This window comes from Heloderma suspectum, chromosome 4 (genome assembly GCF_057233095.1).
Source record: "Heloderma suspectum isolate Gila_16-S chromosome 4, 16-S_ref, whole genome shotgun sequence".
NCBI lineage: Eukaryota > Metazoa > Chordata > Lepidosauria > Squamata > Helodermatidae > Heloderma > Heloderma suspectum.
Window position 1 is genome coordinate 27,142,012 of NC_139461.1, and position 27,503 is coordinate 27,169,514.

The 27,503-nt window shown below is 44.8% G+C and overlaps 1 protein-coding gene across 9 annotated transcripts in view; it reads left to right on the forward strand.

The window, feature by feature from the left end:
- Positions 1–2,492: 2,492 nt before the first annotated feature.
- Positions 2,493–27,503, forward strand: part of SAMD12 (sterile alpha motif domain containing 12) — a 286,712-nt gene continuing 261,701 nt past the window's right edge. For all 9 annotated transcript variants that reach the window (XR_014790013.1, XR_014790012.1, XR_014790010.1 and 6 more), the window contains exon 1: positions 2,493–2,645. Coding sequence is in view for 4 of the 9 variants with exons in the window: in XM_084848903.1 (XP_084705029.1) it covers positions 2,633–2,645 (13 nt within the window). In the remaining 5 variants the exon portion in view is untranslated. The remainder of the gene's footprint in view (positions 2,646–27,503) is intronic.

Genomic DNA, 27,503 nt, shown 5'->3' on the forward strand with positions numbered 1-27,503 from the left:
GCCTACAACTCCCAGCATTCCCCAGCCAGCCATGCTGGCTGGGGAATGCTGGGAGTTGTAGGCCTTTTCTATGCGTAAACTTGCATAGGATTGTGCCCTTATTACATGTATATCCCAGCTTTCCTCCAAAAGGTGCAAAGTGGTATATTCAGTTCTGCCTCCTCCGCCATTCTCTATACACAGCCCTGTAATGTAGGTTAGGCTGATAGATAGTAACTGACCCAAAGCCACGCAATGAGCTTCACAGCTGAGTGGGAGATCTGAACACGGGACTTCGCAGTCTGACTCCATCCATCACAACAAGCTGGCTCTCACTTGTGCAGCTCTAAGTGTTGTATGTGAAGAACCAGCCCTGAGTACCCCATGTTTTGCGCCAGTGTGGTTGCTGACCCTCACTGGATCAAGGAGAATGTCAACAAATCACCAATGCATCTTCATAGAGACGTGTGGCTGGTGGTGACACAGAACAGGGCTTTTTCAATAGCAGCTCCTAAGCTGTGGAACTCCCTGCCCTGGGAGATCGGGACGGCCTCCATGCTAGAGGCGGTCCGACATTCTGAAAAGCTCTTTTGTTTTGTCAGGGGTTTGGTTCTGAAAGATTTTCTTTTGCTTCTTTCTTTCATTGTTGTGATTTGGTTGCTTGGTGGTGTTTTTCTGCTGCTCTGTGCTGGTTATTTGCATTTGTAAGGGCACAATCCTATCAGGATAGGCGACCGCCTCCAAACTCAGAGGCGACCGCTTATCCAATGCAGGGCAGGAGAAGCACAGAGGAGGTCGTCCCCTCTGCGCTTCAGCCAGCCTGCATTTACAGCTAGACAGCCGATTTCAGCTGTCTACCTGTGGGAAGGCGGAGCGGGGGAAGCGGCAGCTGGATGATACGTAGGATGTGTCGTACCAGCATTTCTGACTTCCCCGCCCCAACACGCCCCCAGAAACGTCCCGTTTTTGCTGCTCTGTGCTCCTCTGCCAAGCGCAGAGTGTGGGCCCATTCCACGCTGCCTACAAGGCAGCGTGGGAGGGGGTAGAGGTTGGTTCTCAGGGAACCGACCTATCCTATTGCTGGCTAGCTGCTGACTAGCGGCCATAGGATTGCGCCCTAAGTTGTGTTATATTTTATTTTCTTATGCTTTTAGTTTGTAAGTGCATAATCCTATGCACGTTTAGGCAGGAAAAAGTCCTACAACTCCCAGCGTTCCCTAGCCAGCCAGGGGGGAATGCTGGGAGTTGTAGGCCTTTTTTCTGTCTAGATGTGCATAGGATTGCGCCCTTAGTTCCTTTGGAGGCCTTTGGTGGAATAGCAGTGCAAATATTAATATAAATAAAATATTATAAATATGGGGAGGATAGGAAAATGTCATAGTTTAAAACATGGATGGCCAACCTGCAACCTCAAAGAGCTGATGGGCTTTTGTGGAACAACTGGACAGGACAAGGAGAGCATGTGGACCAGACTGTGGCATAGCCAGCCAGGCTGCTTCTCTGGCTGAGCTGTGTCCATATGACGACACAGGGCTGTGGCAGGTTTGTAAGCAAATGGCATTGTCATACTTAAAGAGTTGTAGTCAGAAATTTAGCATGTATTATTAAATCAGTAACACTTTTCTTGCAGATGAACAAAAGCAGCCACAAGCTTGAAGATTTGAAAAATACATACTGGAAGATTTCTTGATTTTCCTGCTAGAATTCTATGGGGCTACTTTATGAAGTGATTTAATGATGATGATGCCTGGTCTAATCAAAGCAATATCATTTATTCTCAGTGCTATGCCAAAAATGGTTTTTGTCCCCAAGAAGCCTTCATTTTAAATCACATATACATAGCTTGACATTTCATAGGCACCCAAAGAAATTCAGAGAATATAGTGGAAGAGCTTAAGAAAAAAAAGAACCAATTATTTACAAGTTTAATATTTAATAATAATAATAATAATACAATAATAATAATAATAATAATAATATAAAATATTCCCCTCTCCCAAATAACATTTGCTAAAACTAATTCTGCTCTCAGATTTATTCCAGTCATTTTGCATGCTAGCAGTTGCAGCGAGCGAAGCCACTTTGGAAACTGATGCTCCTTTAACTTGGCAAGATTCCTAGTCCCAGTTAGCTGTAGCTTTTCCCTGTGCCCCGCACCCGTTGCCTCTACCTGTCTCCTCCTCTAATTTGACAAGGAAGCCCTCAATCAAATAGCCCCACTCCAGGTCGCCGCTAAACCTTGCAGCTTTGCACGTCGGGATTTGTAGTTTTGTTTTGCCTTAGGGGTTTAGAGTGCCGGAGGCATGGCAAGTAGCCACTTACTCATCTAGTTCCTGGGGAAACCGTTTCTCATGAGGAAGCGCTGGGTGTGTATTGCAGAGCGAGGTAGCCCGGGAACCAACAGATGGGGCATTGTGCGGTTTAGCTTGACCTATGAGCAAAGACTACATTTCCCAGCCTGCAGCGGGAGCGGGGCTAACCCTTTCTTGCTGCAGGTTGATCTTCTTGGCTGCAGATGAGCAAAAGGGAAAACAGTGGAGGGAGAAAGAGAAGGAAGGAGAGAAAGAAGGAAGGGGGTGAGGAAGAGGGGAGGGAGGAGGAGTAGAATCTCTTGGCAGGCGAATTATGCATGCACTAAGCGAGCTCTGAGAGAATGGCTGTGGAAGGTAAGGGCTGCGGTTCTCCTGCCTCTTCCTTTTGCAAAGCCTGTGGTGTCCCCTGTTCCTGCCCCACCTCCGCTGCTCTTCCCTTTGCACTCACCTGAGGGGGCAAGCACGGAGGAGCAGCGGGCTGGCTAGAAAGGGGGAAAGCATCCGTCGGATGGGGGTGGGGGGAAGGAAGGAGCAAGGAAACGGGCAGCCTTCCTTGCCTGTGCAAAACGAGCAGGGCTTGGGGTGGGCTTGGCACAGGCATATCTGCATGAATGGGCACTTAGATGCGGAGGGAAATGGGTTACTAGGATCTGCCAGAAAGGGGTCGCGGCCCTCTCTCTCTTCCAGCACTGCATGCCAGGAAGGCTGAACCATCCCACCTGATCCAAGCGAGAGAAGAAGGTTCCTCTCCTGCGATTTCCCAGCGGGTTTACCCTCTCCCTCCCTGCAAACTGAGTTTTAAGCTTTCCTCCTTTTAAAAGTAGAGCTGCTGTTTTGTTAAACAGAGCCCCATCCATTCTGCAGCTTGCTGTTTTCAAATGTACATTCTGTGAAGCCCCATTTCTCTTTATTTGTAGACCCCTCCCAGGCTGTTAGTGATTTCACCCCTGTCCTTAAAGGTTGCTTTTGTTTTTAATATCTGCATCGCTTTTCAGCATCTAAAAGCAGCTTTATGATTCTTATTTTCATTATCCAGTTTCACAACTAGGGCTTTGCCTGAGCTCATGAACCTTTTTTTAATGTTAAGATTCTTTTTTTAAACTATCTTTGGGACATCTGAAGTTGCTAAATAGTGCTATTGAACATGTGCAGTGTGTCCTTCCAGTTTTAGCAGTGTGAGTCTGAATCCGGGGAGGTCCGATTCTCCGAGGAGGTCTGATTCTCAGTATTTTCGCACAGCCATCTGAGGTGCACTATTCTTGAGGCCCATGTCGCACATGTCGTATTTGTAATGTTAAACACAAAAGTAGCATTCAGTGTTTGCTAGTTGCTCTGGGAAGAGGGTTTAAAATGCGTGAAGTAGAGCACTGATTTCTCGAACTATTCAGGATAACCCCGGGGCTCAAGAACTTCTTGGTGAAAAGTTCAGTAATGCTGGATAGGCATTCTGAAAGACAACCTGCCTGTCATTACTGATAACTCTGCAGAAATGTACTGAAGGAATGAGTGTTGGATGTTTTCTAGGTTACAGATTCAGTTCTTGTGAGGTGCTTATATGGTTCAACAGGCCTGTTGCTCCATGAAGCTAGGCCTAGTATATGCCCCAGAATCCTTTACAGCACGGAAATTCCTTAGCAGGCAGGTCAACATGGAAAGGATGCCCTCCAGGTAGAGTATTTGAAAACCATTGGGTTAGTGCAACACCATTTCCCTTTCCTGCAAAGGGCTGGATGTAGGGATGGCAGAGAATTCTGCCACAGACCCCAATGAGGCCGGACTCTAAAGAATCTGCCCCCCCCCCCCCGGAGTCCATGGTGGAATGGAACACTTACTTCCGCCTCCCTGCAGAATCCTTTTTGGCTAGCTCCGGAACGCTAGTGATACGGCTGCTATGCCATATTGCTGGCTGAGGGGTATTGACTGTGGATGCAAATGTCCACGCCATTTGCATCCACAGTCAATCCCCCTCAGCCAGTGATACGGCAGTGGTGGCTGTATCGCTGGCGCTTCAGAGCTAGCTGGCGGCTCTGCAGAATCGCTGCGGAGCGGAGCCAGCCAAAGAGGATTCCGGGGGGAGGAACGGATCGCCTCCCCCCAAGGGCGGATTACCGGCCGGACCAGCAGGTAGGGAATCCGCCAATCCCTAGCTGGATGTGCTTGATTTCATCTGATCTTGGAAGCTAAGCAGAGTCAGCCCTGGTTAGTACCTGGATGGGAGACTGCCTGGGAATCAGGCTTCCTGCACTGAGTAGGGGGTTGGACTCAATGGTCTTGTAGGCCCCTTCCAACCCTATGATACTATGATATAGGGAAGAAAAGATTTATAGTGGAGATTTTTAACCCAGTCGTTTTCAAACTTTCGGAACTTGGAGTGGAAGTTCATCTGGTAAAATTAGTATAGCATCCCCACACCTTCCCCCATCACTTCAGGAGGTTGATGATATATAAATCCTCACACACAGCCACCTATATTATGCTGCTGTGCCTGAAAACCTGTAGATCAGAGCAAAGCAATAATAATCATTAATATTATTTTAGTATTATGATTATAATAACTTATTTTAGCACTTCCCCTTTCCCCTCTTGACATCATTTGCTGCTGAAATACTTTTATGGGCGCAATCCTATGCATGTTTAGACAGAAAAAAGTCCTACTGCGCTGGCTGGGGAATGCTGGGAGTTGTAGGGCTTTTTTCTGTCTAAACATGCATTGGATTATGCCCCAATTCTCTGTTCTCTGTCTGTCTCCCCAACCCCCCTACCACTAGCATCCTTAAATATTAAAGGAAATGTCAGAGAACTAGCTTTCTAGTGTTGGGATTTTTTATGTAGCTCTCTTTAAGGAAAATAAAATGAAGGAGGCAGTCTCTCTCAAAACCTTAATTTTGAAAATACCGTTTTATTTAAAACCACTGAGGTAGGATTCCATAGGGGCCTTGCGTGCATAGCCAGCCCCGCCAGTCATGGCCTGTGCATGCCCAGCCCCACTGGTCACGGTCCACACCTGGCTCCTACTGCTTGCGGGTGTGATGTAGAATTTCTGGAGGCAGACCCTGAAAAGAGCAGAAATGCTAATTTGTGGAAGGCATGACCTGTCCCTTCCAGAAACGAGCATTCCTGCTCGTTCCAGGGCTTGACCCTGGAAGTGTGATATCACAGCTGCAAGCGGTAGGGGCTGCGTGTGGACTGCAACCAGAGAAACTGACTGCGCACAGACCGAAACTACTGGTGTTGGCCGCATGCACGAGGCCCCTATTGGATACTGTCTTAGCTTTTCCTTATCAAAATAATATGCAAGTACAAAACCGTGCAGTCAGTTAAAAACATGAACCATATACTGCTAGCTTTCCCCAACCTGGTGGCCTCCCGTCGTTTTGGACTTCAACTCCTTTCAGCCCCAGCCAGCATGGCCAATGGCCAGGAATCCTGGGAGTTGTAGTTCAAAAGATCTGGAGGGCACCAGGTTGGGGAAGTCTGCTTCAGGTACATCCAATGGCTTAGTCATGCCCAATAGCATTTTTGATCCCCGAATCCGTTGAAGGGCAGCCCCTTATGCCATATCACAGTCTCCTTTGGAAAGTCTCCTCAGTTTCAAAAGCAGTTTACCATGTGGCAGTGGGGGCTGTTACTTGAAAAATATAATAGAAGAATGAAATTGCAGCTAGACAAAAATAAAAGCAGCAATATTCCACAAAACCCAGTATAAAAATGTAAGGATGTGTTAAATTGCAGTGGTTTTCCCTTTTTGGAATTGGTGCTTACATTGTTTCTGGAAAATTAATCAGTTTTAAGCCAGTCTAAAAAGGTGGGTTTTATGCTTCCCCCTGTCCCACTCCTAAAATCAGATGGGATATACCTCCTTAGGAAGTTGTTTCACATCTTTGAGGCTGAAACGGGAAAGGTGATTCCATTGGCTTGGATCCAAAGAAGGGAAGCAGCATGCATGGGATAGAACCACTCTGACAAGTATTCACTGTTACTGTTTCTACTGCTGACAAGATCAGGCGCTTATCTTTTTTGGCAGTGGGAACTGCTGAGGTGAAAACAGGCCCTTTACAAACTTGCTTTCTTTGAAACTAATTTAAGCCTACAATGCTTTGTGCACTCACCTGGAGATAATCTCCCCGCCCCCTGAATGCAATGGGACTTATTTCTGAGTAGACATACGTAAGATTATTTAGCTCTCTTCAGGTGTTAGCATCAACATGCAATGGCCAAAATCGAGTAGGTAGTGGGAATGCGCATGCAAGCACCACCCTCGATGTTCCTGTGCATGGGGACTCCTGATCAGAGCTCTGTGCATTCAGTGCGAAAATCTGTAGAGGGTTTCTTAGTGTGTTTGACTGAATGCCATCTGCCGTTATCGCCAACTGTTTTGTGGGAAGGATCCCAGAAGAGACAAAGAGGGACGTTTCCTCCAGCCCATGCTCCAGTTTGACTGTCCCTCCCTTTGCCAACAGGGCTTTCAACCACCAACTGCCTTTTTGGATGGATCTTTCTGAGTTATTTATATCTGTTTTTTATTAATGTATTTGCAATCTTGCTTGCAAGCTGTCTTGGAAGTATTTTTATCTTGAAAGGTGGAATATAAATAATTATTAATAATTATTAATAAATAAATAAATAAAACAAATGTGCCTTATCAGGGTTCCAGATTGCAGAGAGGCTTCTGGGCATGTCTATGCAAATGCACTTTGAATCCATCCAAATGCACTTCTCAGTCTCAGGTTAAAACAGTAAAATAAAATAATAAAGTGAAAGAGCTAAAAACCAGAGCCAAATAAAATATAACACAAAGTAGCAAGAGGAAAATAAACAAACTCAAAGACTTGGCAAAAAAGAAGAACCTTGCGTTGTACTTGGCCATGTCATCCACTGGAATCAATGAAACTTCAGGCTAAAACACATGTATGTACTTCATGTGGTGACTCATAACTTACAGAACAACTCCATGCATGTCTACTCAGAAGTGTGTCCCATTGAATTCAAGGAGACTTATTTCCGGGTAAGTGTGTATAGGATTGCAGCCTTATTACTCCGTGGCCACAGTTGGATGATCAGTTTGTTGGCTCAATAACCCAAGATATGAATGAGCCTTTGGTCTTCCTTTTGCATAAGCTGAAAGCCTGGAAGTCTTTAATTAGTCCTAGTTGCCTATTTTGTCAAAACTGGGAAACTGGTTACCAGCTTCAGAACAGGGATATTAAACCATGATTTGATGTTTGTTTAGTATCCTGGCCAGTTCTGAAGCTGGTAACCATCATTTCCAGTTCAGAAACATGATGCTTTGCAGCTGAAAGTCTGAACCGATTCCATAGAAAAGCTTTGTTGGTTGTGGTGATATGAAAGTGTTTTATGTGGTGATTGATTCAAACAAGTCACCAACTGATGTTTCAGTCAGTTCATAAGAAGAACATAAGAAAAGCCATGCTGGATTAGACGAAGGGTCCATCTAGTCCAGTATTCTGTTCATACAGTGACCAATCAGCTGCCTGTGGGAAACCCAAAGTAGGACATGGGTGTAATGGCACCCTCCCGCTTATGTTCCCCAGCAACTGGTATGCATAGGCATACTTCCTCCCATACTGGAGGTAGCGTATAGCCATCATAACAAGTAGCCATTGATAGCCTTATCCTCCAATTCAGTTGGTAAACATGCATGAGTGAACATGCCCTTGTTGCCAAGTCAACGTACTTGCAATCGTGGTGTATAAGTATTTGCCCTTTAAAGTTTTCTGTTCTCCCTTTCTCTGGTTATGAATAGGCTACTTCCTCATTCCTTCTGCTCAAGGAAGAGTTTAATCTAGAACATGAAATTTATTTTGTATATCCTGGTTGCTTGAATGTGGTAATACCTTTCTGTACCAAAGACCAAAGGAAATATCTTAGGCTGCATGAAGAAACAAAAACAAAACACACACCTCTTGGCATTCAAGGAAGGTCTTGCAGTTGGAAGGCAGAAGGTTTGTGGGGAAACATGAGATATACATTAACTCTCAAACTGAATAGTGCAAAGAGGGGTGGAAATATGCCTTGAAAGAGCAAACCACCACATTGGATGCATTCATTGACCCATACCAGTGGTGTTGAACCTCTTTCAGCCCAAGGGCTGGATTCCATTTCAGAGAAGCTCGTGGGGGCCACATTCTGGTGGTGGGTGTGGCCAAAGGCAAAAGGGCTGGGGACAAAATACCTAAGATACCAGCATATTTTAGCTTAAAACTCTAACTGCCAGTAACTAAGGCTTAGGAGAGGCATTTCGGCCTTTTAGAAAGGTGAAAAAACTGCACAAAAGCCAGGAAACTACACAATGATCAGCGGTCAGGGGAAAGGGGGTGGGGCTAGGGGCCTTCTGAGGAACCTCAGATGGCTGGATTGAGAATTCAGGCAGGCCAGATTTGGCCCCCAGACCTGAGGTACTGGATTCGGCACTATACCCTTTTGAGTCAGGAATCCCAGGCTCTGGGATCTACAAGTATTATTAATCAAGTCTCTGTTTGTGCTTGTTACCATTTCCTCAAGCCCTCTAGCAAGCATAGAGGGTGTCAGGAAAGAATCTGAGTGTGTGGAGATGTCTGGCAGGTCAGATTCAGACTCAGAATGGGAACGACAAGTACAGAGGGAAGCACCCTCCCTAGCGAGCCCAGATACTGCGAGACTTTCTTCCCAAGATCTTGACACACAGATGGCCCAGCCTGAATGGCTCCCCCATTCCTCCACCATGAGAACTCAAGTTTCGGAGGGAGAGGAGGAGGAGGGAGAGGGGCGTGACTTGAGGGATGTTAGGGTCCGTCGCAGAGTAAAGCTGGAAAAGCTAGGGGCAGGGCTCAGGTGCTCTGTCAGGTTGGCCACTTGTGGAAGCCAACGAAGGAGGGAGCCACCCTAAGGGAGGGGCATCTCTGCGAAGCAAGGCTGGCTGTGAAGTTCATGCCCAGACTGCTGGCAGCTTCTCCAACTTCCACTTCGTCTCCTCTATTGATATTCATAGATGTCTAGATTAGCTAGTTCTATGCAGTCTGAGAGTTTCCTAGAATCTGCATTTGTAAAGAAGCTAGGCCTATAGTGTTGGCTTGAACCTTTGTTTCCTGGACTGTGTTGATTGCGAAGGGAGAGGATGAAGGAACCTGACAGAGCCATGAACAGAGAGGTGAAGTCTTTGATCACTAGTGCAAGGAATTGGATAAGGAAAGAAAGCAGGGAGAAAGCCTGCTGTTTCTCTTCTTATCCAAACTGTAGCGCAAGTGAGATCCTGCCGGAGGCTGTTGGGTTGGAGTCCTCACTGGAGGGCAAGGTTGCTTGGCCCTGGTGAGCAGGCTAGTGTAATAACTGGTCTCTGAACATCCATCATTAGTCTCCCCTTTCTCTGTAAATACATGGACAGCAATGTCATTCTGAATGAGGAAGTAAGGAAGCACCAGGATTCCCCAGTGTTGCCCACACTAGAGCTGACATTTATGGGGGAATCCCAGAAGTATCACCATTACTCAAAAGGTTCTGGGTAAAGGGGAGGGTGTGATGCTGGAAGCAATATTAACTGGGTTATCCTGCATTTGCCAGGAGGATACCTATGGAGTGAGTGTGTCTAAACTGTGCCTCTGCTTTTAATGCAGCAAAACAGCCATGCTCCTGGAATCAATAGTTTGGGAAACACTGGGTTGGATAATATGTACCTGATCAGTATGGGGGTGATATACTCAATGCTGTCCGCACAGTAAGAGATCAGAGTTGTTTTCTCTAATAATGGATATAGGATCAGCGTTGTCTTGATTTAGTGTGCTGTAAGGTGTTTGCGTTTCTTATTTTACATTTACAAAAGGCTGATTTGGGAGGCAGTTAAGAAGACGTATACAGGCCGTCTTTAAATATAAGTCCATTGAGATGGCTGCCAAGGAAGATCTATTTTTAGGCTGTAGAGTTTCAACAATGTTCTTTTAACTGCTTGTTTCCTTCTAGTCAAAGTGAAAGAAATAGGTCAGAGCCAACAGTAGAGAGCAGTTTGATCTTTGTTAGAATGTTTGCGACACTTCCCCCCCCCCCCCGCCCACCCCTGGTGCATATATAGCAGCAGAAGAGGAATTGTGAGGGTAGATAGACTTGGATAAACATATTATTGCTAAAACTGTGAGACAGGCTAAGATAAGTGATATCAGTGTGGTATTTAGGGCAAGTACCTCCATGGAGTTTTGCCATTGCCTCTCAGTACTAGAATGGTTGGTTGGCCACTGTGTGAACAGAATGCTGGGGCTAGGTAGGCCTTTGGCATGGCTAGATTCAGCGTGGCTCTTCTTCCATTCTTATGAGTGTTGGGGGGGGGTGTCCCACTGGAATGGGGTTGGATTTCAGAAGGCATTGCTGTGACAGAGCTTGCAGGAGGCTTGGGTAGGACTGGGTACATAGGCAAGAGTGGTGGTACAGCTAGGTAAGTTTAAACCCAGATCTTGATCGTCCTATGGGGGCTCCCTTTAGATGACCAGGTGTATTACTTCAGTTGTGAAGCACTCAACATTTGTTTCACCCCTCCAGCTGCCATTCCATGTTTTATAACTGCTTCTTCATTCTGAGCATGCACAGTTTTGCATTTTAAACTCAGTTAAATCATGGCACCATCAGGACTGCAGGAATAAAATGGAGCTTCCTTCGGCTGCCTTCATCACCTGCTGCTCTCTGAGTGGTCATTTGGAGGGAGGTGGTAGTTTGGTCTGGGCTGTGGGGCCCTGGACTTTGGTGCCAAGGTCCAGTCCTAACTGCACCACTGGGCAAAAGATAGAGAGGTTTGGGGAAGGGGTAGGGAAGCTGTATTGTGCAGGTACTTGGAAGCCAAAATCTGGCCCCATTGCCCAGGCAAAGACTTGGGTGTTACGTATGTACAAGTGGGACCTGCAACAATATGTTGCAGAGTGGAGTGTTCCTGTCCAGTGTTCCAGCTAGCCAGCCATAGCCTTTTCCAGAACACTCCATTCCATTCCATTTCATTCCATTCCTTCCCACTCCAGTTTTCTGTTTACCCCTAAAATAGACCATCTACATTCTGTGATTGCCGAGCTTGCTCAGTCTTCTTTGGACTGTTTTTGGTTTTGTTTTGTGCCCCCACCCCCGTTTTTATTTTGCCAAAGACTTTTTTGTACTTCTGCAAATCTTGCAGTTCCCCCAAGCATACTTATATCCCCCTCTTGTTTTGGCTACAATTCTAGCTCTGTTTTGGCTACAGTTCTGTTGGCACTCAGCATCTGTGTCTTCCTACTCAAGAATCTTTCTACTCAAGGCATTCCCTCTCTTCTATTATCAGATTTTTTATGAGCTGGCTGGCTGGGGGGAACCTCCTCAAATCCAGGGCTGAGAACAGTGAATTTGATCTGTCTTCTGCCTTCTCAGATGATTGCTTATTCATACAATAATGGTTGCCCCATTCAGCACCTTCTTGTGTTCTGCAGTTTAACAACTTCAGATTAAAAATGACGTTTTCTTTTGATTGGTTCTCTTCATTCTCTTCAGTATATGTTTTGCAAGAGAACATGGAGTGACTAATCATTAAACATGCAGCGATGACTAGGCAACAAAAGCAGTGATTAGAATGTTTTATTATATTTTTTAAAAAGTTTGAAAAGGCCCATTGCAATTTTGTATAAATGGGCTCTGTTCTCTTCCAGAGAGTTATATACTTGTTGCCATGAGTGCTGTGCGCTTTTAGTAACAATGAACCAGGGCGGCTGGGAGAGTAGGGTGAAATGGTGTGAATAAACTGTGGGAGGTAAGGAGTTACTCAGAAGGAATTTTCAAGCAGATGAACTAGTGCAGGGCACAAAAGGAAGGATCAACAGTTTGCTATGAAATGCAAAAAATAAAATAAAAGAGTACAGAGTTGTTTGTTTATTTATTTATTTATTTATTACATTTCTATAACTCCTAATAGCTTAAGCTCTCTTAAAATAACCCCAATAATCAGACCACATTAAAAAATCACATTTAAAAAACAAAACAGACACACACCCCCAAAGCCAAAGTTTTAAATATATTATTCCAATTTCAGTTGGAACTGTCGTTGTAGGTCAGGCATATATGAAGAAAAAGCAGAATTTGCAGAAGCATCTCAGTCTAAATTTGGACTACTGATGAGTTATGTTGTCCAAGAAGCCTTTACTACAAAGGTAGGCAACTTGTGGCCTTCCTGATGTTTTGGCCTAGAACTCCCAGCATTCCTCACCATTAACTTCGTTAACTAGGGTCGATGGATGTTGTAGGCCAAAACATCTGGAGGGCCAAAAGTTGTTGATCCCTGCTTTACTAGGTAAGGAATAGGGAAGTTTTGTGTATGAGGGCCTTGAAGTCTGTTTTGTAAGGTTACCTATATAGATATATCTTTGCCAGTATAGAGTTGTGGCTAAGAGACTGAGCTATAAAACAAGCTCCCAATTTGAATTCTTCTTCTGCCATGAACTAACTAGGTGTCCCTAGACAAGCCGATATGCTTTTGCTTGGTTCTCTTCATTCTCTAAAGTATATGTTTTGCATGAGAACGTGCCGTGATGACTAGGCAACAAAAGCAGTTATTAGAATGTTTTACTTTAATTTTATGTTATTAAAGTTTGAAAAGGCCCATTACAATTTTGCATAAATGGGCTCTGTTCTTATCCTCAGGCCGCCATTACTGGGATAACAATACTGACCTACCTTACAGGGTTGTTGTAACTAAGAAGTATAATGAGCTAATGTAGCTGATGTGCTTTGAATATTCTTTAGCAGTTTAGAAGTGCTACATCGTTATGATAATTTATTGAAGTCAGCATCTCATAAAAATGTAAGAAGAACCCTGCTGGAACAGACTGATCTAGTTCAGCCATGCTAGTCCAGCATTCTGCTCTCACAGTGGCCAACTAGATGCCTCTGGGAAGTCCACGAACAGGATGCGAGTGCAACAGGACCCTTCTGCTCATGTTCTCCAGCAATGGATACAGTGACTCTGAGGCATATAGCCTCTGGAGGGTAGCATAATAACATTATGCTGGCATAAGTTTTTATCTCCCTCTCTAACTTTATGTCACACTTTATCGTAACCAGAACCCTGGGTGGAAGTGTGAAAATAGGAGCTGGCTTGTTTCTCAGTGGCTAGGTCGTAGTGGAATCCTCAGGGTCAGGGAGCAGGTTTAACCTCCACCCTAGTATGTCCCTTAGCATATATCAGGATTGTTGAATCTCTCTCACCCATGAGCCAAATTCCATTTGGGAGAAGCTCTTGGGGGCCACATTCCAGTGGTGGGTGGGGCCAGAATTAAAGTAAAAAAAACAAACAGCTGCACCAATTGAATTCCCAATTAGGGATGGTAGAGAATTTCTCCATGAATCTTCGGGAGGCTGAGCGCCGAGGCATTCGGCTCCCCGAAAGTGTTGGGGAAATTCTCTGCCGGCCCCCCGCCCCCCCCCGGGATGGGACTTACCGTGGCCGAATGTCCCTCTCGGCGGCGGGTCCCGGTGGTGTTTCGGCGGCGTTTTGTCGGGGGCGGGGGCGGGGGCGGCGGCTGGTCTCCCGACCGGCTGCCGCTGCCGCCATTACAAAATAAAAAAGTAAAACACACACACACACACACCCATGATAGGCTATGTGACGATTTACGTAGCCTATCACGGCTAGATTTCCAAAGTCAGCCGTGATAGGCTACGTAAATCGTCACGTAGCCTATCACGGGTGACTTTGGGGGAAAAAAAAAACGCGTACACAAATGGCGGTGGCCCAAGGGCGCCGCCATTTGCGTTCCTTATTTTGGCACGTCTAGTCTACGTAAAGATTTACGTAGACTATGGCGAAAATAAGGGCAACGCAAATAGCGCCTCCCCCCCCAGCCTGAATTTTGGCCGGGCGAGGCGGGGCGCCTCCCCCCCTTGCCTGAACTTCGGGGGGAGAAGCAAAGTGCCTCCCCCCCACCGCGAATCACCCCTGCGAAAAGGTAAGTGACTTTCGTACATCCCTATTCCCAATGCATTTCGACACTTGGTCTTTATCAAGGTGAAAACTCCTAGAGATTCTTTTGGAGGACTCCCTCTCCTTTGCTTCTGGAGAGGGAATCCTCCAAAAGAATCTCCATGAGCTTTTACCTTGATAAAGACCAAGTGAACTGCCCAGAGAGCTTCGGCTATTGGGCAGTATAGAAATGAAATGAATGAATGAATGAATGAATGAATAAATAAATAAATAAATAAGTGTCAAAACATGTTGGGAATTCAATTGGTGCAGCTGTTTCTTTTTTGACTTTGGTTTCCAGCCTTACAGCTGTTTTTTCTGGTCCCTATTGGCACTGTTGTGGGGCCAAAATTGCCTGTACGTTAAAGCTCTTACTGGCAGTAACTAAGCCTTAGGAGAGGCCTTTCAACATTTTAGAATTGCGGGGGGGGGATGCATAAAAGCCAAGAAAGCACCAACTGATTGGTGGTCAGGGGGAAAAGGGTGGGGCCAAGGGAAGAGGTTGTGGCCATCTGGAGAACCGTAGAGGGTTGCATGTGGCCGCTAGGCCTGAGGTTCTGCACTCCTTGATGTATGCCTTTACTTTCTCTCATAGAAGTGGATGGTTGCTATTCATTTCGGGGGGGGGGGAGGAAGCAAAGTCCTACACTTGTACACTAAAGTTCTGTTCCGGTGTTTGCCTGAACACTGAGGGCTTAAAGTGGATAGAGGGTCAGAACCATGCATGCTGCCCCTCCAGGTGCGCTCTCCCTTGTTCAGCAAGGTCTGAACGGGAGCTCTTCGTGCGATTGTGGACCCTGCCGTATCAGTGCATAAATGAAAATACCTTGCCAGCATCCCTCTGTGAATCATTTTTGTGCACCAGGTAGCCTTCTGTTGATGGGGAATATAAATCCTTTGTGATATAACAGTTGCTGTTTAGGAAGTTGAAAGGCAGCTTTATTATGGTTTGGCTTTTAGGCATCTTCAGGAAATTTGTTGTTGTTGTTGTTCAGTCGTTCAGTCGTGTCCGACTCTTCGTGACCCCATGGACCATAGCACGCCAGGCCTTCCTGTCCTGCGCTCTCTCCCGGAGCGTGCTCAAGTTCATATTCATTGCATCCGTGATGCTATCTAGCCATCTCATCCTCTGCCGTCCCCTTCTCCTTTTGCCTTCAGTCTTTCCCAGCATCAGGGTCTTTTCCAGAGAGTTTTCTCTTCGCATTAGGTGGCCAAAATATTGGAGCTTCAGCTTCATTATCTGTCCTTCCAATGAGCACTCAGGGTTGATTTCCCTTAGGATGGACTGATTTGACCTCCTTGCAGTCCAGGGGACTCGTAAGAGTCTTCTCCAGCACCACAGTTCGAAAGCATCAATTCTTCGGCGCTCAGCCTTCCTTATAGTCCAGCTCTCACAGCCATACATTACTACTGGGAAAACCATAGCTTTGATTAGACGGACCTTTATCGGCAAGGTGATGTCTCTGCTCCTTACTATGCTGTCTAGGTTTGCCATAGCTTTCCTCCCAAGGAGCAAGCGTCTTTTAATTTCATGGCTACAGTCACCGTCTGCGGTGATCTTGGAGCCCAAGAAAGTAAAATCTGTCACTGCTTCCATTTCTTCCCCTTCTATATGCCAGGAAGTGATAGGGCCAGATGACATGATCTTAGTTTTTTTAATGTTGAGTTTCAAACCAGCTTTTGCACTCTCCTCTTTCACCCTCAACAAGAGGCTCTTGAGATCCTCTTCGCTTTCTGCCAGTAGGGTGGTATCGTCTGCATATCGGAGGTTGTTGATAATTCTCCCGGCAATCTTAATTCCGACCTCTGATTCATCCAACCCGGCATTTCTCATGATGTACTCTGCATATAAGTTAAATAAGCAGGGTGACAATATGCAGCCTTGTTGTACTCCTTTCCCAATTTTGAACCAATCGGTTGTTCCATGTCTGGTTCTTACTGTTGCTTCTTGACCCTCGTACAGGTTTCTCAGGAGACAGGTAAGGTGGTCTGGTACTCCCATCACTTTAAGAATTTGCCACAGTTTGTTGTGATCCACACAATCAAAGGCTTTAGCGTAGTCAATGAAGCAGAAATAGACGTTTTTCTGGAATTCTCTTGCTTTCTCCATGATGCAGCGAATGTTGGCGATTTGATCTCTAGTTCCTCTGCCTCTTCGAAACCCAGCTTGTACTTCCGGTAGTTCTCGGTTCGCATACTGCTGAAGCCTAGCTTGTAGGATTTTGAGCATCACCTTGCTGGCATGTGAAATGAGCGCAATGGTGCGGTAGTTTGAACACTCTTTGGCGTTGCCCTTCTTTGGAATTGGAATGTAAACTGACCTTTTCCAGTCTTGTGGCCACTGTTGAGTGTTCCAGATTTGTTGGCATATTGAATGCAGCACTTTAACAGCATCATCTTTTAGGATTTTAAATAGCTCGGCTGGAATACTGTCATCTCCGCTAGCTTTGTTGTTAGTAATGCTTCCTAAGGCCCACTTGACTTCACTCTCGAGGATGTCCGGCTCAAGTTCAGTGACCGCACTATCATGGCTATCAGGGACATTCAGATCTTTCCTGTATAGTTCTTCTGTGTATTCTTTCCACCTCTTCTTAATCTCATCTGCTACTGTTAGGTCCCTGCCTTCTTTGTCCTTTATCATACCCGTCTTTGCACAAAACATTCCCTTGAGATCTCCAATTTTCTTGAAGAGATCTCTAGTCTTTCCCATTCTGTTGTTTTCCTCGATTTCTTTGCATTGTTCATTTAAGAAGGCCTTCTTGTTTCTCCTTGCTATTCTCTGGAACTCTGCATTCAGTTGGGTATATCTTCCCCTTTCTCCTTTGCTTTTCGCTTCCCTTCTTTCGTGAGCTACTTGTAAAGCCTCATCAGACAGCCACTTGGCTTTCTTGCATTTCATTTTCTTTGGGACGGATTTCGTTGCTGCCTCCTGAACAATGTTACGGACCTCCGTCCATAGTTCCTCAGGCACTCTGTCTATCATGTCTAATCCCTGAAATCTATTCCTCACCTCCTTCCGACCTGAGGGGCTCATCTTCTGGCATCATATCTTTTAGCCTTGTGATACGTTCCATGGGGTTTTCTTGGCAAGAATACTGGAGTGGGTTGCCATTTCCTTCTCCAGTGGACCACATTTTGTCAGAACTCTCTGCCATGACCTGTCCGTCTTGGGTGGCCCTGCACGGCATAGCTTATGGTTTCACTGAGTTACGCAAGCCCCTTCACCACAACAAGGCAGTGATCCATGAAGGGGCTTCAGGAAATACGATGTGGCAAAAATGTGAATTGCTAATCTGGAAAGGCAGGTTTGCTGAGCGAGATTTGTCTCTTGTTGTGAGATAACACAAAGCAGAACACTTGTTGATCTTTACTTTGCTCATCTGTAGGGGTTATTACCGTCACCCCCTTGCCCCAAGCCACTGGTTTAAGTGTAGTTTATTATCTTTTGAACTCTCACGGACTGAGATCAGTTTTTTTATTTTATTTTAAATTGTCTGTAGGTTCTTACTTTCTCCATAACACATACAACTTCTAATGCACACATGAGGCAGGAGAAGGAGGAGGAGGAGCAGGTGTCTGATAGGGACAGGAGGGTGCTAGAAGCGTGAGGGGCCTAACTGGGTTGGAGACAGAGACTGGAATGTAAATAACGTGATGTGAGGAGATACAAGTTGTTGCTTGAGGGATGGTGAGGAAGCAGTTTTAGAGAAAGGATGTTGAAGTGCCGATATTACCTATCCCAAAGCAGAGGGGGCGGAAGGGGGCTCGTCTTTTGGGGTCTTTCCCTAAGGAACTTTGTCTTTGGGACCAGAGCGCCATGGTTGTGTGGTTCCTTATGACTAACCAGTGGGTAAAATTCAGCTGGTCCAGCATGCTGCGGCCAGACTGTTGACCGGGACTGGTTACAGGGAGTATGTGCTCCCTTGTTCGCTTGCTTCACTTGCTACCCGTCTGTTTCTGGGCACAATTCAAAGTGCTGATTGTGACCTATAAAGCCCTAAATGACTTGGGAACAGGCTCCCTGAAAGAGTGCCTTCTCCCATATGAGCCTCCCGAGGTTTTAAGATCTTCAGTGGAAGGCCCTTCTCCCAGTCCCATCGCCACTGGAGACATGTTTGCCGGGGACATGAGATAGGGCCTACTCGGTGGCTGGAAACTTGGTCAGCCTCCTCTCTGTTGTCCTTTCACCAGTAGGCCGGCCTTTGGCATGTAAGCTGGCTGGTGTGTTGCAGAATGTTCTTCTATTTGTTGGGTGCTATTTCTTTCTTTTTTTGTGCTTTTAATTTCTTTTTATGCGATGTTTCTGCTATGTTTATCTGGGGATGTTGCATCCCACCCCTGGCCCCCTAATACACTGTGTGCCTAGAGATGTAAAATTTCTGGAAATTTGAGACCCTGGGAAAAAGGGTTGTTGTGTTTTTTTGGAAAAAATGGAAATTTTTTTTTGGGGGGGGAATATATATATCACTCTTTACAGATCTAAAGTCACTTTGTTGCTTTAAGACAGCCTTCCCCAACCTGGTACCCTCCAGATATTTTGGACTTCAGCTCCCATCAGCCTCAGGCAGCATGGCCAATGGTCAGGAATGCTGGACACTTTAGTCCAAAACATCTGGAGAGTACCAGGTTGGGGAAGGCTGCTTTAGGAACATAAAGCAGCCTTTCTGTTCCTAAAGTTATTTTATGTATGATTTACTTGCACATAAAATTATCATTATATTTTAAAACTTTTAAAAGTAAACTCAGTAGTAAATTTGTAATTAATGTCTGACTAGATTGAGAACTACATTAAATGACTGCTATAGCATCAAAAACACAGGACTCTATAGAACAAAACCCAAGCTGTCAAGACTGCACATTTAGGGTGCAATCCTATGGCTGCTAGTCAGAGGCTAGACGGCCATAGGATAAGTTGGTTCCCGGAGAACTGACCCTCACCCTCTCCCACGCTGACTTACAGGCAGTGTGGATTGGCCCCTCAGAGCAGCACGGAGTGGCGAAAACGGGGCGTTCCCGGGGGCGGGGTGGGTTGGGGAAGTCAGAAATCCAGTACAACACATCTTATGTGTCGTCCGGCCACTGCTTCCTGCACTCCGAGGTCCTGCAAAAGCCAGGCAGGGGAGCGAGATGGAGATCTGCTCCTTACCACTCCTCCTGCCCTGCACTGGACAGGTGGTCACCCCCGGGCTTGGAGACGACTGTTGATCCAGATAGGATTGCTCCCTTACTGTCAAGAATGCACAATGGTCATTCTACTTACATCTTGGGAAACTGAGCATGAATGTCTATCAGTAAAATATACTTTAGATCAATAACTTTAACAAGGAATGAAAGAACTAACTATACTGGGAATTTTACAGAGAGGATTAACAAAATATTTCCCACCATGGCTTCATTATTTCCCATCATTTTACATCTCTAGTCTTTCTGTAGAAGTGTTCTTATTACATAGTTTTTAGAAATCATATTTTTTTGGTGGGGGGGAGTAAAGGCTGGGTAACAATGCATAAATACTTTGTCTTAATTTCTTTTAGAAATTATTTTGTAATCCAAAGTTGTTCATTTTTCCAGTTTTTCAGGAAAACCCACAAAAATGGTCCTTGGGGAAAAAAATGTGTGTGTGTGTGCCATCATATATCCAGGTGGATTGCCTTAATAGATCTTTAGGGTGCTTCCATACTATGTGCTTAGTGTCCTGGCTAGAGCCAGTCAATTGGGCTTTTGAGGAGGCTCTGCTACAAGGAAGCTGCACCTGACAAGGCAAGGGTCACATTCAATCGACAGTTACTCTGTTAAACAAGGGCACAGCACGGCGGAGATGAAGCTCTACCTTCCATGAGGTATGATTGCAACTTTAAAGGGCCCATGCTCATTTCTGTAGCCTTAAACTCCTACATGGCTGAGGGACCTGAGAGGCTTTGGGAGATCCATTCCTGGAGGCCGAGGTTGATGGGAGGCTGAGTCCTTGGGCCCAGGGAGGATGCATCAGGAGTTCCTGAGGGTCATCCCACTGGGCTCAGAGTTGTCCTTGGTGTGACACTGAGCCTCCAGACCTGGGGCCAGGACAGTATGGAATTGCTGTGCTTCATTTGCGTACCTTTGATGGGGCATATACATGACATTTTAATCAAATCACTGTCCTCTTGTGCTTTCCCATCTTTTCTCAGACTTCTGAAAGTCTAATGTTATTCTAAAGGAATGGAACAGCAGCACAATTCCCACAGGCATGGATAATCGTTAGTGTTACTGATCTGTCTTCTCCTAGAGGTGTGGTTTAAGTGTAGGCAGTGACATATTGGGCCAGTGAACTTATCACCACCCAGCCCACCTTCACTGTTACCTTTATAGTCGCCCCCTTCATGTTAACATTTTAATTAGTGTTTTCTTTAGCACTCAAAACACTTTCAGCTACATTTTTTTTTAAATCACACAATAGTGTTTAAATGAAAGTGTTATTGCACTAATTAAAAAATTCATTAAATCCCTCCCATCCTGCTTTCTGTCACTGTTATTTTAGCGAAGTGGGATTTTTTTCTTTTCTTTTTTTATTATCCGAAGATTCCCCAGGAAACAGTTTAACATTTTAAAACAATTTTGTGTAAGTCTGTAAGTAATCACATAATTGTGCTTAAATGATAAAGGGTGCAATCCTATGTACTTTTAGATAGAAACAAGCCCTACAACTCCCAGCATATCCCAGTCAGCATGGCTGGCTGGGGCACGCTGGGAGTTGTAGGACTTGCTTCTGTCTAAACATGTATAGGATTGTGCCCTAAATGCTTTAGTGCAAATCAAATAATTGATTTTTTTTAAAGATTGATTAAAAAAATGAAAAACAAAATGGCACTCAGGTTAATTTGACCCTTCCCCACCCAACTGCAATTCAATTGGATGAGCAATGGTTGGTTAGTACTAGGAGCTGCCCCTCAAGAAGCAGCCTTAGACTCGTTTGACCTCCCCCAACCTGATGCCCTCCAGATGTTTTAGACCACAACTCCCATCATCTTAGCCCACTGGTCATGCTTGCTGGGGCTGATGGGAGTTGTAGTCCAAAACACCTGGAGGGCTACAGTTTGGGGAAAGCTGGTCTAGAGTCTCAAAGATAATAATGATGGCCCTCTCACTGCAGTCCCAGCTCTCCCGCAGTGAAGTGTAACAGTCTCAGCCAGTTAGCGGCCTTTAAGTCTGGAACTCTCTTCCGTGTCAGAAAGCAACTCGCTCCTCTCTCTCCACTCCCACTTCTTCAGATTAAGTCTAAAGTTAATTCTCCTATGCAGGAGATATGCTTGGAATAAGGAATGACCAGATTGGCTAAATGACTGTACCCTTTGGCACTGGCCGTGACAGCTGCCTGAACCATACCCTCCTTTTCTAGTGTCTACAGTCCATTTCAGCAGCTAGGTTCACTGGAAGGCCACTTTGAAATGTGGGCCAGGATTTGGAGCCTCCACTGTTCAAAGTGGACTGCCAAAAATCCTGTGGCCACAGTTACCTTTCTGTCCTTGCCAGTGGTATAGTGGAGCAAAGGCTCACATGGACACCTCACCAGTACTTTTTGATTAGTAGGGATGCTAATCTGCCACCCCACCCACCCCACCCACCTCAGAATTCCTTGTTTCCTCTGAGTTTAGCTGCAGTCCTGATAGTAGCAGGGGAGAAATGAATTTTTACAGCAACGATATATGACTTCCTGTTGTAATGCAAAGTATTTTGGCTTGGCTTGGTCCTGAATGGGCAATTAAGACCCACTAGCTTTACGGAAGACCTGCTTCTAGTGGAGATGAAAAGTGCTAGAACTGGTTTATTGATATGGATCAACACAGCTGTCTGCATATTTGGACTTTCCTTGGGGGTGTGGCTATGGAGACTGTCATGTTGAATGCCTGCACTTCAGAATGCACCACTACACCACTGCTCCTTTCCTGCCATCTTGCCTCTGAGCTGGCAAGTGAGGAAGGACAGACGCTCATCCCTGGGCTAAGGAGATTCCATTCCCTTCAACTCAGGTGGGTAAGCAAAACAGAGCTAGCATCCTTCCCATGCTTGAAATAGAGATTTCAAGCCAAATTAATTGATCTTTCAAGCAGGGACCAGATGGATTTTGCTTTATCTTTCTTTTCCAGTGCCCACAAAGAGGGGGGAAATAATTCTTCAAAATATTGGACACATAGATTTTACTCCACAACAAGTTTAAATTGAATTATTTGAATTAGGTTGATTTAGGCCTATTGATTTCAATAGGACTAATCAGTTTAAATGCAAAAAAATAAAAAAAAATCAGCTTCACTTTGGATCAGGCTGCCCCAAATCTGGCTTGCATTGATTTCAAGCCTGAGTAGTTTTCCACTGAATAGTCCCCCAAACCTGCCCAGAGTTTCAATTAGATATCTAGGATATAACTGGAAGGATCATTTGTATCAATTCTTCTTTTATTAGGGATGTGACAAACACCCTGGCTCGATTTAAATTACTGTATAACCTTCACCTCTCTGGGGAAATTGCGAATTGCTTGGCTAGTGGCTTTTGGAAATGGAAGAATTTAATGTCACCTGCAGCCATTGCGAATCCATCTGCCCCCTGCTTGATTGACCAATAAGTTTGGTTCGGAATCTCTATTTTCACCTGGCCTCCAAGGTCCAAATGAGCACCCCTGGAGACCTGCTACAAATGCCTTGGTAAGTTCTCTCAGGCAGGAATTCCTCCAGGAAATGACATGCGTAGCTTAGGGCTTGGTCTCTGCTATAAAGGAATAATAATCTCAAATCATATTCAAACCTTCTTTTGAAAAGGGCTGATGATAGCAAGGTGCATTCCAATAATGGACACTTAGATGGTAGGAGGGAACAACATCACATGTTCCCATTGCCTTTATTTACAAGGGAAGATCCCTTCTTTCTGGTGCCTGTCTGCAATAAAACGTCGCTTAACGTTTAACACTTTGGAAGGGACATTGGGGGTGCCTTTTACAGTTTTTGTGAGAGTGCACACACTGTATATTTATTTACTGTGTTCATATAGCTGCCCCATTACACATGACATCTGGGTGGCTCACAAAACAAAGGCGGTATTATGACAGAATATAACGTAATAAAAACTAACACACAATTAAAACAATGATTTTCAAACTGTGATGCCTGGACTTTGAGACACTAATTATTTTAAAAGCCTGGGTTATCAAAAAGGGCTTCACCTGGCACCAAAATGACACAAAGATATTGTCTGGTGAACCTCTCTGGGGAAGCTGGTCCTGAACCAGGATGACATGCACTAGTTAGAGTTCTTCATGCGTTGGTCCCAGGGATCTCTGGAAGTTACATCTCTGAGTGAGCAGCATCTTGACCCCAGTGCATGTAAAAGGTCATGCATGCACATGGACTCCAAATGACAGTGTACTGCTTCTTTTCCACACACACCCCACCTCCCTATGACCACCTATCCAGATAGTAAACAATGTTAAATGTGTTTATGTATTTATTTATTTATTATTTAATTTATTAATCGCCCATCTGGCTGGTCACCCAGCCACTCTGGGCGATGTACAACATACAATAAAACAATAAAATTCTACAATAAAAACATTTTCTAAAATACCCTAACCCACCCCAAATGCCTGCCTGAACAGCCACGTTTTTAATGCACGACGGAAGCTCATTAAAGAGGGGCATGACGGAGTTCCCTAGGGAGGGAGTTCTATGGTAGACAGCTACCTGCTAGAGATGCTGTGGCTAGAGATGTACGGATTTTGTAAATTTGTTCCATCTGCATTTCACAGACTGTCAGACACAGTCCCAAACTGTTGGGAGTTTGCGTTGCAATTGTTCTATAACAAATACAATCAGATCCATTGTGGGATCAGGAGGATGGACCATAGCTCAGTGGAAGAGCATATGTGTTGCATTCAGAAGGTCCCACTTTCAGTCCCTAGCATAGTATCATAGAGTTGGAAGCTACCTTGGAGGTCATCTAGTCCAACCCTCTGTGTTCAGAGCAGGGTCTACAATGTAGGATGCAGCTACAGCTAGAGATGTCAGAGAAATCCTCGATGGAATCAAATTGGTTTGGATTTCTATGGGTCTGTCATATAGATTCTGCAGCAGACCAGCTTTTCCCAGGTCAAATGGATTTCATGGACTTGCGGACTATTGTTGCTAGGTTTTATTCTGGTTGTATTGTTATACTGTGGTTTTAATGCTTTCATATTTTATATTGTTTTATCCTGCACTTTTTGGTTTTAATTTTTGTGAACCGGCCAGACAGCTTTGGCTATTAGGTGGTATAGAAATGAAATGAATGAATGAATGAATAAACATTTTTTTAAAACTTTCTGGAATTGTATGTGATTTTAGTTGTAAAAAAGTACATAAAAAAAAACCAGCCAAGAATGCACATTTCTCCTATAAGCTAAAGCATGAAAGTGTGTGTGGGGGGGAGTGGTTCGTGTGTTTCTGCAAGTGCAAATTTGCCCAAATGTGAATACGTGCAAATTAGGGAAACTGAAAAAAAATATGGAGTGGATGATGGAGTGAAAAGCATCTGACAGTCTGTGAAATGCAGATGGAACAAATTTACAAAATCCGTACATCTCTAGCCACAGCATCTCTAGCAGGTAGCTGTCTACCATCTGTTTAATTACTTCCAACCAAGGTGAGTGCACCACCTCCCAGGGCAGACTTTTCCACTATCAAACTGCTCTACTTGAACCTCTGGGCAGCTGCTGCTGGTCAGAGCAACTAGGCTAATTGGACAGAGAGTCTGACCTGGTATCAGTCAGTTTCCTATGTGCCTCATTCTATTAAACATTCTTTTTAAAAATTTTCTTTTTTAAAAAAAGAAACTGATATGATTAGTTTAACAACACGTTTATGCTTGATAACATAAGAAGAGCCATGCTGAATCAGACCAAGGGTCATAGATTCATAGAATCATAGGGTTGGAAGGGGCCTACAAGACCATCAAGTCCAACCTCCTGCTCCATGCAGGAAGCCTGATTCCCAGGCAGTTTCCCATCCAAGTACTAACCAGGGCTGACCCTGCTTAGCTGACGAGATCAGGCATGTGATTGAGTCCAGCATTCTGTTCAAACAGTGGCCAACCAACTGCCCACGGGAAGTCCACAAACAGGACATGAGTGCAACAGCACCCTCCCGTCCATGTTCCCCAGCAACAGGTGTATATAGGCATACTGCCTCTGATACTAGAGGTAGCATATAGCCATCAGGACTAATAGCCACTGGTTCAGAAGCCAGTGGTAGATACGCTAGTGTAGAGTAGACAGGAGCTTTGTACCTTGGATAGCTCCTTTAGAGTTCTGACTGAAACCCAGAGTGAATTCGCTACCCCACTGACATTGGAGCCACCATCCTCTACTGTCCCCACCCCGTTGTAGGGCATGCAACATGTGTTTGTTGGCTGTTGCTCCATCTCATTCCTCTTCCTTCATCCTTTACTCATTTACCGGATTTACAGCACATATTATGAACGGATGTATTTCTTGACATAAGCCACTTAGATGTGGTGTCGTTAAATGATGACGCATCCGACAGGAGGATTTCTTTTGTTTAATCTGAGTTCTGTTTCTCATAGTCTACAAATGGAAAAGTGTTAAGATTGTCTACTTCTTTAATCGGGATAACAAGAAAGGGGGTGGTGGAAAGCATTTATGTATGTATGTAAGTATTTAATTTCTTAATCACCCATCTGGCTGGTCACCCGGCCACTCTGGGCGAAGTACAACAGTACAATTTAAAACAGTAAAATTACACATTAAACATTATTTAAAAATACCCTAACCCACCCCAAATGCCTGCCTGAATAACCAAGTTTTCAGTGTGTAGCGGAAGCTCATTAAAGAGGGGGCATGACGGAGTTCCCTAGGGAGGGAGTTCCACAGAGTGAGGGCCACCACAGAGAAGGCCTTCTCCCTTGCCCTCACCAGCCTAGCTGTCCTGGCTGATGGGACAGAGAGAAGGCCATCCGAGGCTGATCTTGTTGACCGGCCTGTCTGGTGTTGCTGGAGACACTCTTTGAGAGTGTCAGGATACTTATATAGTAGAGTAAGGAAGAGACTTTTTAAAGTCTTTTTGTAGCCCAGTGAGCTGTACTTTCAGTCTGCACCATTATAGGATTATGTTATTAACCATATATTCTTCAGTACAATTTGAATAATGTTTTTTTTTTTTTTTTACACTAATCTAGTTATGTACATTAAGCTTTTTCTGGTGATGTTTTTTGGTTCCTTAACCAAAAAGAACTAGAGCTGTGCGCAAATGGCCTCTCAAAATTCACCACCCTATTTGTGGGCAGAGAAATTGGGTGAACAATTTCTCAGAAGTTCTCCCACCTTTTCTCACAGGTGGGCACCTTTTCTCACCATGGGCAAAGTTGTAGCACAACTTCTTTCTTTTTCCCTTAGGGTTTTTGTTTCTTTGGACTACCACTGTAAGTGGCAACAGCATCAGCTGGGTTGGCAGCCTGGCCCCAATTTTGCACCCTCCACATTGCCCCATACCTAGCATCATTTTGTGGCATTGTTGGGAGGCGAGGGAGGGAGCCACCACACTGAAAAAAGAAGAAAATTTAGAGAAAATTCTGAAAAGCAGCCTTTTCTATCTAGGGGCAGGGAGTAAGAATTGGAAAATCTCAGAACTATTTTTTGGGGGAAAAGGTGTTCTGAGAATTTTTGGCTCAGCTCTGCTTGTAATTCTTCAGGGTTCAGCACCTTCCCCAGGGTCTTCCAAACATTACATTTCTGACGGGTGATTGTGGATACATCTTGTCTCTTAACACAGATGCTTACAATACCACTACTTCCCTGAAGGCCCTGTAGCAGTTGTAAGGGGGCAATATTGTGTCCAGATTAGGGAGTGGAGAACCAAGGATACTTGAGCTTGCTTAAATTCTCCAGACTTTACTTCAAAGCTCAGTTCAGCTCTCTCCCAATCTTGTGAGTGACCTGTTTTTCAGTTTGCTTGAATGGGAAAAGTGTGCATTTTTCAAAAGTGCACACTTTCCCCCCATTGACTAAAGTGTGAAAATGCACAGCTTTAATAATGCACAATTTTAAGTGTTCATTTTAAAAAGTCCTCCCCATCAGAGTGTGAAAAGTGTGTGTTTTTCAAAATGTTCACTTTTAAAAATGCACACTTTGAATGGTGCAGTTTTAAAGTTTGTGCAGTTTTAAAAGTCCGCAGTTTTAAAAGTGCACATTTTGCAAGCGTCAATGCAAGTTTGGGAAACTGTGAACAGTTTTGGAAAATATG